Genomic DNA, 10,791 nt, shown 5'->3' with positions numbered 1-10,791 from the left:
CCCTTTTTTTTTTTTTTTTTTAAATTAAAGACACACTTCTCTTGAAGCACAATTCTGTACTATTCAGCACCAGAAGTTCTATCATCTGCCATGTTAAAGCCAGAGAGGTAACAACATTTTGGACAGAAGTACAGCTTTAACTATAGATTTGAACAGTAAAGTATACATGTTCCAAAATACTTGGAACCTTCTGTGTTCTTTTTATAGATTAGAGACCAAGACAAAATTGCCCCTTGAACTCTTCAACTTCACACTACACAGAACATAAGAAAAGCTTCTTTAAGACTTTTACAAAAAAGCCTCTATATTCAGTCTTGGAAAAGCTCAGTTAATGCAATTTTTATATTCCAATGTATATTAAATTGTTATTAGGAGGAAATTTGCATTTCACCCTTACCTGCATATTCATAGAACCATTCTAAGCATCTCTTACTTGAAAAGACTTCTTCCTCTGCTTTTATTCTAGTCGAATCATATTTTCTATACATACTTAAAAAAAGAAAGATAAACAAGTAATTAATTAATTTTTTAAAAGCAATCTTTTAGTCAATAGCCACTGTAAGCAGCAACGTTTTTCCTTTCATGAACCAGTTTACCCAACATTGTGTCCTCATATCCAGTCATTTTGGACACTGCTTAACAGAGAATCACTGAACCTAAATACTGTGTTTGCTCAGTCTGTCACACTTCAACTGATTCATAATCGTTACACGTGTACATGAACCTTCCTTACAACAAATACAGACTAGTTCAAATTCAACCCCAAACTGCTTTGTGTAAGTTCAAGTAAGATTTGTGCACACCATTAGTTAACACAATCAACTGATGGGCTGCAACTTGGCTGTGGGTCTAAACCCAGAGTAATTCCATGTCACAGTCAACACAGGTCCTACCTGTAGGTGCATGCAAACCTTGTGCACTTTGAATTATTAACTAAGGAGAACCACACATACTCTTTTTGCCTCCTCAAAAAATCCTATAAAAGGCATAAAGGCCAAAATAGACATGACTCACACTTACATTATTCTAAAGCCAGTAAGTTGGTAACACAAAAGAACTACAGAGAACAGGTTACAGGTCCTCACTGACAATAACTTAAGGAATCTCATTCATCATGGGGTAAATAGTTATGTGAAAAGCTAGATCCATAGCGTCCCTTCCCCCCAGAGATAACTGGCAAGGTAATGCTCTCCTCCGACAAGAAGCATAAGGAATTTTAACTACATTCAGGAAACAACACTGAAGTACCATTCTTGTGAATTTAATATCTGAAACACCTAAAGCACGGAAGGCGTAGCAGAAGTTGATGAGTTACTCCACCCAAAAGTTTAGACTTTTCTGAAACAGAGACAATACCATTTATGCCTGTTGGAAGAAAGAGACTCAGCAGTCCAAGTAGTTGTTCACTGCTGCATATGCATTCTCTGATCCATTTCCACCACTCTGCAGTAACTTGGGCTCATAAAGTACGAAAAGAGCCGAGCAACAAATGGCTTAGACTAGAGGAGGTAGCCAAGAACAGCTCTGTAAGTGTTCCAAGCATGCAGCCCTTCCTCTTGCAGTGTCAAATCCTGCTGGGGGAGGACAACAAAGTGGCTAATTGGTTCAAGGAGAATTCTGAAACAACTTGATGAAATTAAACTGGAGTTGATTTCATCAGCATTTTGTCCTTCTAGAAAAAAATGTAAAAGATATCTATACTTATGAGCTTAGAGTACACTGATCCCACCATCCTCCACCTAGCTTGGCTATCAGCTATGAGGAACCGTAGCTAGAAGTTAATGGCACACAGAACATTCTGACATTCAAATTCAAAGAACTATTTCATATTGTCACAGTTCCTTTAAAGCAACTAACTGTTAGAAAAGCAATGCTAGTCAGAGCAAAATGATAAGTTGCTAACTGGAAGACAAATACAAACGAGGCTATTAAGAAATTTCAAGATGGAAAGAAACTTAACACTGCACTGAAGCACACTGATCTGCAACAAACTGAAACACTGCGGAAAAATGCCAGCCATACGTGTCTCAAACACATATATTCATATACCCACAATTTGTAGGGTGGGTTTTTTTCACTTTGATTTTCAAAACACTTTTTTCTATTTGAATTACCTACTTTGTATAAGCTTTACTGCAGTTGCAAAGGAACAGGCTGACAGCACTGCCCAGTAAGTAAACAATTAAGCCAGAAGGCATAAGTCAGAGTTAGAACAATTTTTTTTTTTTTTTTTTTTTTAAAAAAACAGGTCTGTTAACGTAACATTCTCATACTTGCAGAATGAACGTGATTACGAAAGACCTATCCAATATTTTTTAGGCTATTCTGAATTCAGAGGAATCAAAAAAATGTCTTCAGACAAAGAAAGGAGGCATTCTGCCACTTTGGCAAAAGTCTAATTATTCAGTATCCCCTTTTTTGTAGCAAACAAACGTGACAAACACCAACTGGAATATCAAGTTGAAAATTGATTTAGCAGGAGCTAGTCAACATCTTTATTCCATTCTATTCTATTCTATTTATTCAAGAAGTCTGTAAGAGCACTGCTGGGACCTAGGACATGCAAAGCTAATGTGGTTCCCAAAGACAGACATTCATCACAAGACTCAGTATTTTTTCTTACGAAGGTGTGATAACCAAGTGCCTTGCCCTGCTTGTTCACATAACTCATCAACACATTAGCTGTCAGTATGTTAACAATGGATTTGGGAAGGAACCCTCAAGAAACAAATTTATTGACAGAGCTCTAGGTCGTCCAGGTATTTCAAAAAAAGGATTCCTGCATCTACAAGTGGCAGAGCTAAATACTGTAGCCTGAACCAAGACACTAATGACAGCAGTATGTGTAAGAGGAATGGTGAATGAGAACAGAAAAAAAGCCCGTTTTACACGTTCACTGCATCTATGCATAGCAAGTTTTTATAGGACTGATATGGGACTGAAAAGTAATTTGTTGTGCTTAAGGCTAAGGTAATTGTTTAGGAACCGCAGGAAACAATATTCATTAGTAAGTCCATGTGCCCAACATAGGGCCAAGTAATTCCAAGTAACTTGCTCTGGCCTCAAACTTACTGTTCAAAAAGCTCAATATCTGACCACCGGAGTTTGATTTTTGAGAAACCAGAACTGATTACAGATCTTCCAACCTGTGCCGGTAAGAGAAATCACTTCACAAATTCAGAAAATAAAATCAGAAAGGATATAATCTTGAGCTATCCCAGTTTCTGCTACAGGCTACTTAGCCAGACATTCATTAAAAGGTGGCACTGCATCACATTTGTACTGAAAACAGACTACGCACAGCCAGAAGTATAAAACCATGCAACAAAAATGGCTGGATGAATCTCCTCTCAACCTAAAGGAACTGACAGCAGACCACATATTCTGCAAGACAAGGATCACTTGAAAAGGAGTATGACAGAAACAAGTAACACCAATGCAGAGCCAGTATTAGTGATCTCTCATGTATAAAGATGAAGCCTGCTCTCTCCCTGCTTACTCCAAACACCAAATGAGTTTCTCCCCACAGTCTAGCCAAACCAGCTAGTTCTATTAGCAAGAGACTCCTAATCCCTGAAGTGCTTGGTGAAGCGAGATGAGCAGGGAGATACAAGCAAGTAAGTAGACAAGTATCTGAGATTACAGCCTAGGACAACTCGGTTCAATTATCACAGCAAGCCCAACCTGGCAGCACAGGGTAAAGGTAATTCCAAAGACTGTCCGCTCTGAACTATCATAAATACATTCTTGATTGTCTCAAGAACTATATGTGCAGAGGAAAAAACCACAAACTGCCAGAGATGTCTGGCATCCATTTTGTATCTTAGAATATTTCTCGTATCTTTAGAATTTCTCTGTACATACTGCAAGACGATGTGTTTTGTGTTTGTGCTAAGGACAGTGTCTCTTGCTATGCAGACAAATACAAACTGCCAGAGTGCACAGGGTAGATACCTGAATATTTTGGGAGCACCAAACATCTACCGAACAAATCCGAGTTTCAGACAGCAAGTCCTCAACGGCTCACAGCTTCCTCAATATGACCAGCACCAGTACCTTCAAACAGATGTACAACTATTATGCTGACCATGTTATAGTTTGGTAATTTGCTTATGCATTGATGGTCTGTAAGACGAACTGCAGAGTTTCAGTCACACACCAGAAGTGAAAGAACAGACACCTTCCATAAAGGAAGGCCCAATGAGTATACCTGGTACTTCTGGTACTAGAATTTGATAGCAGAATGCTGACACTGGAACAGGATTGCTAAAGGGTGTTTTCTCCATCATCAGAGCTAGAAAGGTGTATGCTGAACTTTTTCCCAGAGTGTCTGCTATACCTATCACTACTGGACAATAGCAAACTCCAAGCCCTTGCGTTTAGAATTACCCTTTCATCTCTGAACCTTGACATGCTGCTCATCAGGAACAGCAAGGAAAAAAAAAGAATTACCTATGGGCAAAGAGTATGTATTTGTCTCTCAAATGAGACACACATGCAGGTACAATGACTCAGAAAAATCTTCTCTTGAAAAATAATAGTTTTTGTTAGTTTAGCATGACACTTTCAGTGTCAGGACAGTGACAGCAGACTTCAAAAAAATGTTTCTTTATATTATAACCAATATCCCCTTAAGGAGCCTGTAGCTTTTTCTTTTTTATTATCTCTTTCTAACAGCCCTTTTACCAACTAGAGAGAGGAAAGAACGTGGGATAGGGCAGGGAAAAAGCAACATGAGATTAACCTGCCTAAATTTTATAAAAAGTGGTATCAACTACTTAACCACATTTAAATGAAGTTATTTTCTCAGAAAGGCTTGCATCTCCATCATGACCTAACAGCTGACTCACAACATCCATTTTTAAACTTATCTTTGAAATATTCTCGGGAACTAGGGAATTGTAATATCCCTGCAATAAAGATGACACAATGTAGTTTATAATTGGAAGTGCTATAGGTAGATGTAAACAAACTAATTAAAAAAAACCTGAGTGTCTAGGCCATTCACGTTTCTTTAAATACATGATCATCCATATCTTTTCCAGATTATTTTCCTCTATTCATAACTGATTTGGTGGGAAAGCAAAAGCATGAAAATTCCATCCAACTCTATTATGGGGTGACTAGGCAAGTCATTGCAAGAATACATGGTTGCTGCCAGCAAAAAGAACAAGGTCACGGTAATTCTCTTCAATCTACTGCAGTCTTCAAAGTTGGGCATCTACTCCTGCTCTGAGCGTGCTTCAACTGTACTGGAATTTGTTAGAGCTCCACCTACCACACCAGCAACTCTGGGCTGCGTGGCTCCAGAATATTCAAACTGAGATCAGTGAAAGCGTGGAGTTTAAGTCACGCAAAACATTCTCTTGATTGTGGAAGCTGGTAATAGCTCATTTAAGGGAAAAAAAGAAAAAAGAAAAAAAGAAAAAAAGGTACAGTTTATTATGGTAAGTCAAAAGTTAACCTCTCATGAAGATTTACAGCCCTCTCATTTCAGATGGTCAGTGTTCACTGAATAAAAACATTAAGAGATTTACCAACAGTAGCTTTGTTTTTACGCAACCAGAACTTATTCAAAACATTTACCTCATTTTGTTTGAGCTTCGAACTACGCAACTAATTGCTTTCACATTATTTATATTTTGAAAGATGCAAACTTTTGATTGAAGAAGATGCCCCCTACTACTTCCCTTAATTCTAATTAATTAATTTAAAATTTTGGCTGAGAATTTTCATCAGTGCAGCACAATAAAAGTATTTTTATAAAGCCTTACCTATTCATTCACAATTATGATTTTAGCAATAGTTTCATAAATACTGTAGTAGAAACCAGGTGGGGGCAGGAGGGAGAGAGATGTTTTACAATTTGCAAGGCATGACAAAGACTGTCTAACGCAACCCTCAGGACAAATTTACTTGACTGGTAAGTTTTATGAATGAACGTGTCTTATCTCTTATTTAAAGACTTACAATCATCTCTAAACTTATAAATTAATGTTGTGAACTTCATGAGGGTTACTTAAGAGTGTACATGCTGATAGTCACATGTCCAGTTTAAGTTTCTTCAGAACTATTAAGTGAAGTTCACTGCAAAGGTGTAGAAACAGAGAAAATTATACCTATATGTACCTGAAAATGTCTACTTCAAGGAGTAAGGTCTAGACATCCATGACAGTTGGTAACAGGCTGTCTGCATGGGGCAGGACCAAAGCAGTTAGTAAGTGACAACAGAACAAAAAATCCTCTCAACACTAAAGGTTTTGAAAACTTCCAAGGTTAGTACACTCCCATTTTACTTTCCCAGGTTAATAATAGTATGTTGACTGTGTTTTCAAAACTTATATTTTTCCACTATAGAGTATGGAGCTTATTACTCAATAAAGAAAATCTATTTTTCATGTTAATAGGCCCTTATGTGGTCCATACACACATCCAGGATAAATTAGACTCTAGATCTCATTGCTTTAAAACATAACTTTAAGGGAAACAGTTAAATGTTCCTAGTTTTCATCCTTCTAAGGTCCAAATATCCATTACTGTAAGATTTTTGCCCTCAGCATGATGCTGGAATAAGGAATAGAATTATTTTTTCAATGAGACTTATCAGAAAGAAGAGAAGACATTACATTATACAGCTCATTTTTCCCTGAGGAAAAGCCAGTATTTGGCTAGAGATTGTATAACACATACACAGCATTAGATAATTACAGTGAGGACTATATTCTTACCTAGCAAGTATCTTTACATGAAACGTGCTTTATCTTTCCTAAGACCCTTAACACAATGATGGAAGAGCAATGTACAGAAAATGTATTTTTAACTCCAACTTGAGAATACCCTATACTGTGAGAGTTGTAAGTACAACTAAGTCAAGACTGTGATACTGAGAGGAAAACACAAACTAAGTCTTCAAGTCATTATGTTCTGGTGAGTGTGTGCTAAACTGTTTACTTCCAATAGCTACTCTTTAAGACAGGATAAATCTTACTGTGATCCAGAAATGAATACACCAAGTTCTTTTCATCATACATCATCTGGTATAAAAATTCCCTCCCACTGAAGCACTGCATTCATGGTTCAAGGTGACGTTATGAACATTAATTAACAGAATTCAAGCTCTTATTATATAAGGGTGGGATGCTGAAGAACATGTTTGGAATCTTTGTTTTCCATAATCAGTCTATGCATGAGATCAGCATTTCCAAATAGATTTGTTCCTATAAATGTTTTTCCTCAATAGCCAGTGTCATTATTCCACTACTCCTTCCAAAATGAGGTTGTGTCCCTAACAGCCTGGAACTGAGGGTGAAGGCTATTACAAGCTCCCTGGTATCAGATGTGTTTAAGTTTATGAGTTCAAGAGCCTTTAGAAATCATCTTCTCTTTCAGCACAGAGCCCTGCTGAAATAAACTTTCTGGAAAGAATACATATCTCAAAAATATTACTATCATAGTTGAAGAGATTATAGGAACACACCACAAATAGTGAAGACTGAAAATATCACCCAACAAAACCATCCACGTAAGGATTAAAAAAATAAATTTCCTTCGTATGGACAAAGCAGGAGGAATCATCAACATTTGGTCTTAGCTGTGATAACACCATTAATGATGACACTCCTTTGATAATCTTCAGACTACTACCTAACATTTTCGCACTGAATTTATTTGTTAATGTTGCCCCTATAAGTTTGCCACTGTAACTGAGAAACATACAAAATTTACATCATTCCATAAACATTTGAAGTGACATATCATCTCTGTTAGGAAATACAGCCTCTTCTGGAGAGCACACATTGTAATTTTTCATTGAAAGTAGACATTCAAGAACAGACTACCTTTTTCGCTTAAGACAGAATCCACGCAGGCTAATGTCCCTTGAAGGCTTATCCTGAGTTACTAGTACGCAGCTCCGAGGAAGTCTGCCGCTAAAACAGAAGCAATGGTAAAGAACTGGGCCTAGAAGCCCCTTATTCCATAAACCGGCGCTGCACTATCCATACTGTTTTTATTGTATACAGCATTCTCTGTATACAATGTAAGAGGAAATGGCTTTGCAAATAACTAGGTCTGCTAGAGCACACTGCTGTAGATGTTCCCGATTTCAGATTGATTTCTGCTTGACAAACTGAGATGTCTGACCTCCAAAGACCAAACATGACAGGCATGAGCTCCGCCTGACAAACAAGCATGGAAGTAGGAGACAGCTTGCTCTTTGTCTAACTTGGTCCCAGAAGGTTACAAGGGCATAAGCCAAATTTGAAGAAACTCTTCCTTGAAAGAAAATAGAGCTCCACGACTGAGCTGAATGTTCAGCAAATGATTTCCTATTGCCAGTCATGCTGAAATAAAAACTGTTTTCTTGAAGACCAGAACAAAAGAAACTTATACACTGGGAAGCAGAGAAAGCCCAAAAACATTTAGAAAGAAGACAGATAAAAATTGGAACCACATCAGAGAAGGATATTCCCCTGTGGCCCATGACTGGCAGATCTGGTTTCACCTCCACTTCTAGAACCAGGCTGAGGTCTTCCTTTTAATAAAGCCTTACATGGCAGCAGAATGAAGATCCATTAGTTATAAACCGAAAGGCAGATATAAAAAAAAAAATCCTTCATATTATGCATTCAAAAAGCTCTTAAAAATTATTATATATATATTACTGATAGCGTAAGAAACCAGTTTCTCATAATTTTCTTATCTGAATTACACAAATCAGTATCTCTCACTGACAACCTTACTTTCTAGGGGTTTTGGGCTGTTCAGTGTCTCGGCAAAGGGAGGTAGAGTTAAATTTCATGAACCTCTCTACTTAGATTCTAGAAACATTCTGTCCTCATTTTGCTTCCACATTGTATGCATATCTTTGAATAAGCTGTAATGTCCTCTATCAACTATTTAGCTTTTGTATTTTATTATTGCTGAAAAGCAACAAAAAATATTAAGAACATGTACTGCTTTTTTGTTCTTGCTAGTGTTACGTATGCAACGCAATGAAAGGGAGAGTTGAAATCTAAATCTCTTTCTTCTTCTGCATCAACAGATCATTTAATAAATTCCAGTGCAGCTACAGTTGTGCAATCCTATTAAACACAATAGAGTTATAGAGGCATAACCAGAGGCTTAATTTGGCTACCAGCATTTTTCTTACTCATGCTAGAGAATAAAAAGGAAAGCACCCAGCCTGATTTCAGGCTGACAAGAGAGAAATGCATCTTTTTACCCTCCTGATGATACTTGTTATGGAAGCATGTGTCTTCTGAGTCACCGGTAATACATGAATGTAACAGAGCTCAAATTCTACTGACTGACGCAGTGGCAACCAAACTTTCTGGCTGTATACGTCACTTTTCAACATCAGGACAGTCCTGCACCTATCATGCAGGAGTGTACAGTCCTGTATTCCCACAACTTCTGAATTTAGTGGACAGAAATAGCGACTATCTTGCACACAAGGAGCACATTTGATGGCTTCTGAATGACTGAGGCTGGCTGAACATACACATACTGAAAATCTAACACTTGCAGAAGTCTCAGCTATGCAACACCTATGCCAAAAGAATACACTGCTCGTGCACACAATTATAACCCACTTGGGCTTCTGTTGCCCAGAGGGAAGCTGAGCAGCACTGCTTCAGTCATCACTTCACCACTGGCTATCACCACTTGGGCAATCTTCGCCCTTCCCTCACATGATCAGCATCAAATCATAACATGTCAGGGAGAGACTAGCAGGACTTCAAGTAAGAGCTGAGTGGGCTACAACTACATTCACTTTTCTGACAGGCTGTAGATTGAGAATGCCCAATCCAGATCGTATGCATGTATACAGGAAGACATTACTGTATCTCTTTGAAGTTTTTTTTGAACAAACAAGTATGTCTATTTTGACAGCTGGCAAACTAGAGCAAGGAGAAGTTCCCTACAAGCTTCTTGTATGTCTAGAAAAAGCTGAAATGCAAACTGAACCTAGATGTGCTTATCAATATCCCACAGTTCAATCATAGGCTATGGTTCCGCATTGAGAAACCAAGCAAATTTGAATACCATTTCCATTAGTATTTAAAAACATGATCATATCAGCTATTCAACTTTAGATATTCCATCAGTCTTAGCTCATGGTAAGATGACATACCCATCATGTCTACTTTTCTTAGCAGATAAATCATCTCCTGCTGCAGGTCTCCTCTTTTTCCTTGGAGGCATCACTTTACTAAAGCAGTCTGATGAACTGCAAGACCGGAGACTTCCTACAGAGGGAATTAAAAACACCAGTACAAGAAATGAAACTGTTGCAGACCAGTTAAACTGTGTCCACTAATAGGCATATTACAAAGGGAAGGGAAGCGAGGAAGTTAGTGGATTTTAAAATTACAAAAGAAATGGTCTCCTTTCAGTAGCAAAATCCATCTCACTTTTACATGGTGTTCTATGACCAGATTTCAGTTAAGGCCAAAAGTACTACATCAAAATGTACAGTAGTGCTAGTGCTACTTCAATCTAACAAAAGGTAAGAACTGAGACTATCCTGAAGAAGTATTTAAGTCCTCAAAAAGGCATCCTTATTTTTAGTCATTTATTCAAATCAGAACTTCTAAGAGTCGTTCATTACTTTTTGAAATACAGATGTGACTCAAAAACTAGAGCACCTACCTCTAGAACACAGAACCTTTTTATTTTTAAGCCCTAAGTTGTTCGTGATACAGAGAGCAAGGGGTAGGAAAGGTTTTGTTGTTTGTTCTTCGGGTTTGGTTTTTTGTTTGTTTTCTTTCTTTTTTTTTTTTGGGGGGG

At 37.7% G+C, this 10,791-nt stretch overlaps 1 protein-coding gene across 2 annotated transcripts in view; it reads right to left on the bottom strand.

Annotated features, from left to right (window-relative positions):
* Positions 1–10,248, bottom strand: part of DCUN1D4 (DCN1, defective in cullin neddylation 1, domain containing 4) — a 21,315-nt gene extending 11,067 nt beyond the window's left edge. Inside the window, exons 1-2 of one of the 2 annotated variants that reach the window (XM_009587781.1) lie at positions 10,136–10,248; positions 398–489 (exon numbers count right to left, since the gene is read on the bottom strand). In XM_009587781.1, coding sequence (XP_009586076.1) covers positions 398–489; positions 10,136–10,206 — 163 coding nt within the window. In that variant the 5' untranslated portion in view covers positions 10,207–10,248. The remainder of the gene's footprint in view (positions 1–397; positions 490–10,135) is intronic. The other variant, XM_009587782.1, reaches the window with a different exon arrangement.
* Positions 10,249–10,791: the final 543 nt, after the last annotated feature.

The sequence above is a fragment of the Fulmarus glacialis genome, unplaced genomic scaffold (genome assembly GCF_000690835.1).
Source record: "Fulmarus glacialis isolate BGI_N327 unplaced genomic scaffold, ASM69083v1 scaffold5041, whole genome shotgun sequence".
NCBI classification, from domain to species: domain Eukaryota; kingdom Metazoa; phylum Chordata; class Aves; order Procellariiformes; family Procellariidae; genus Fulmarus; species Fulmarus glacialis.
This window is presented reverse-complemented; position numbering and strand designations above follow the sequence as displayed.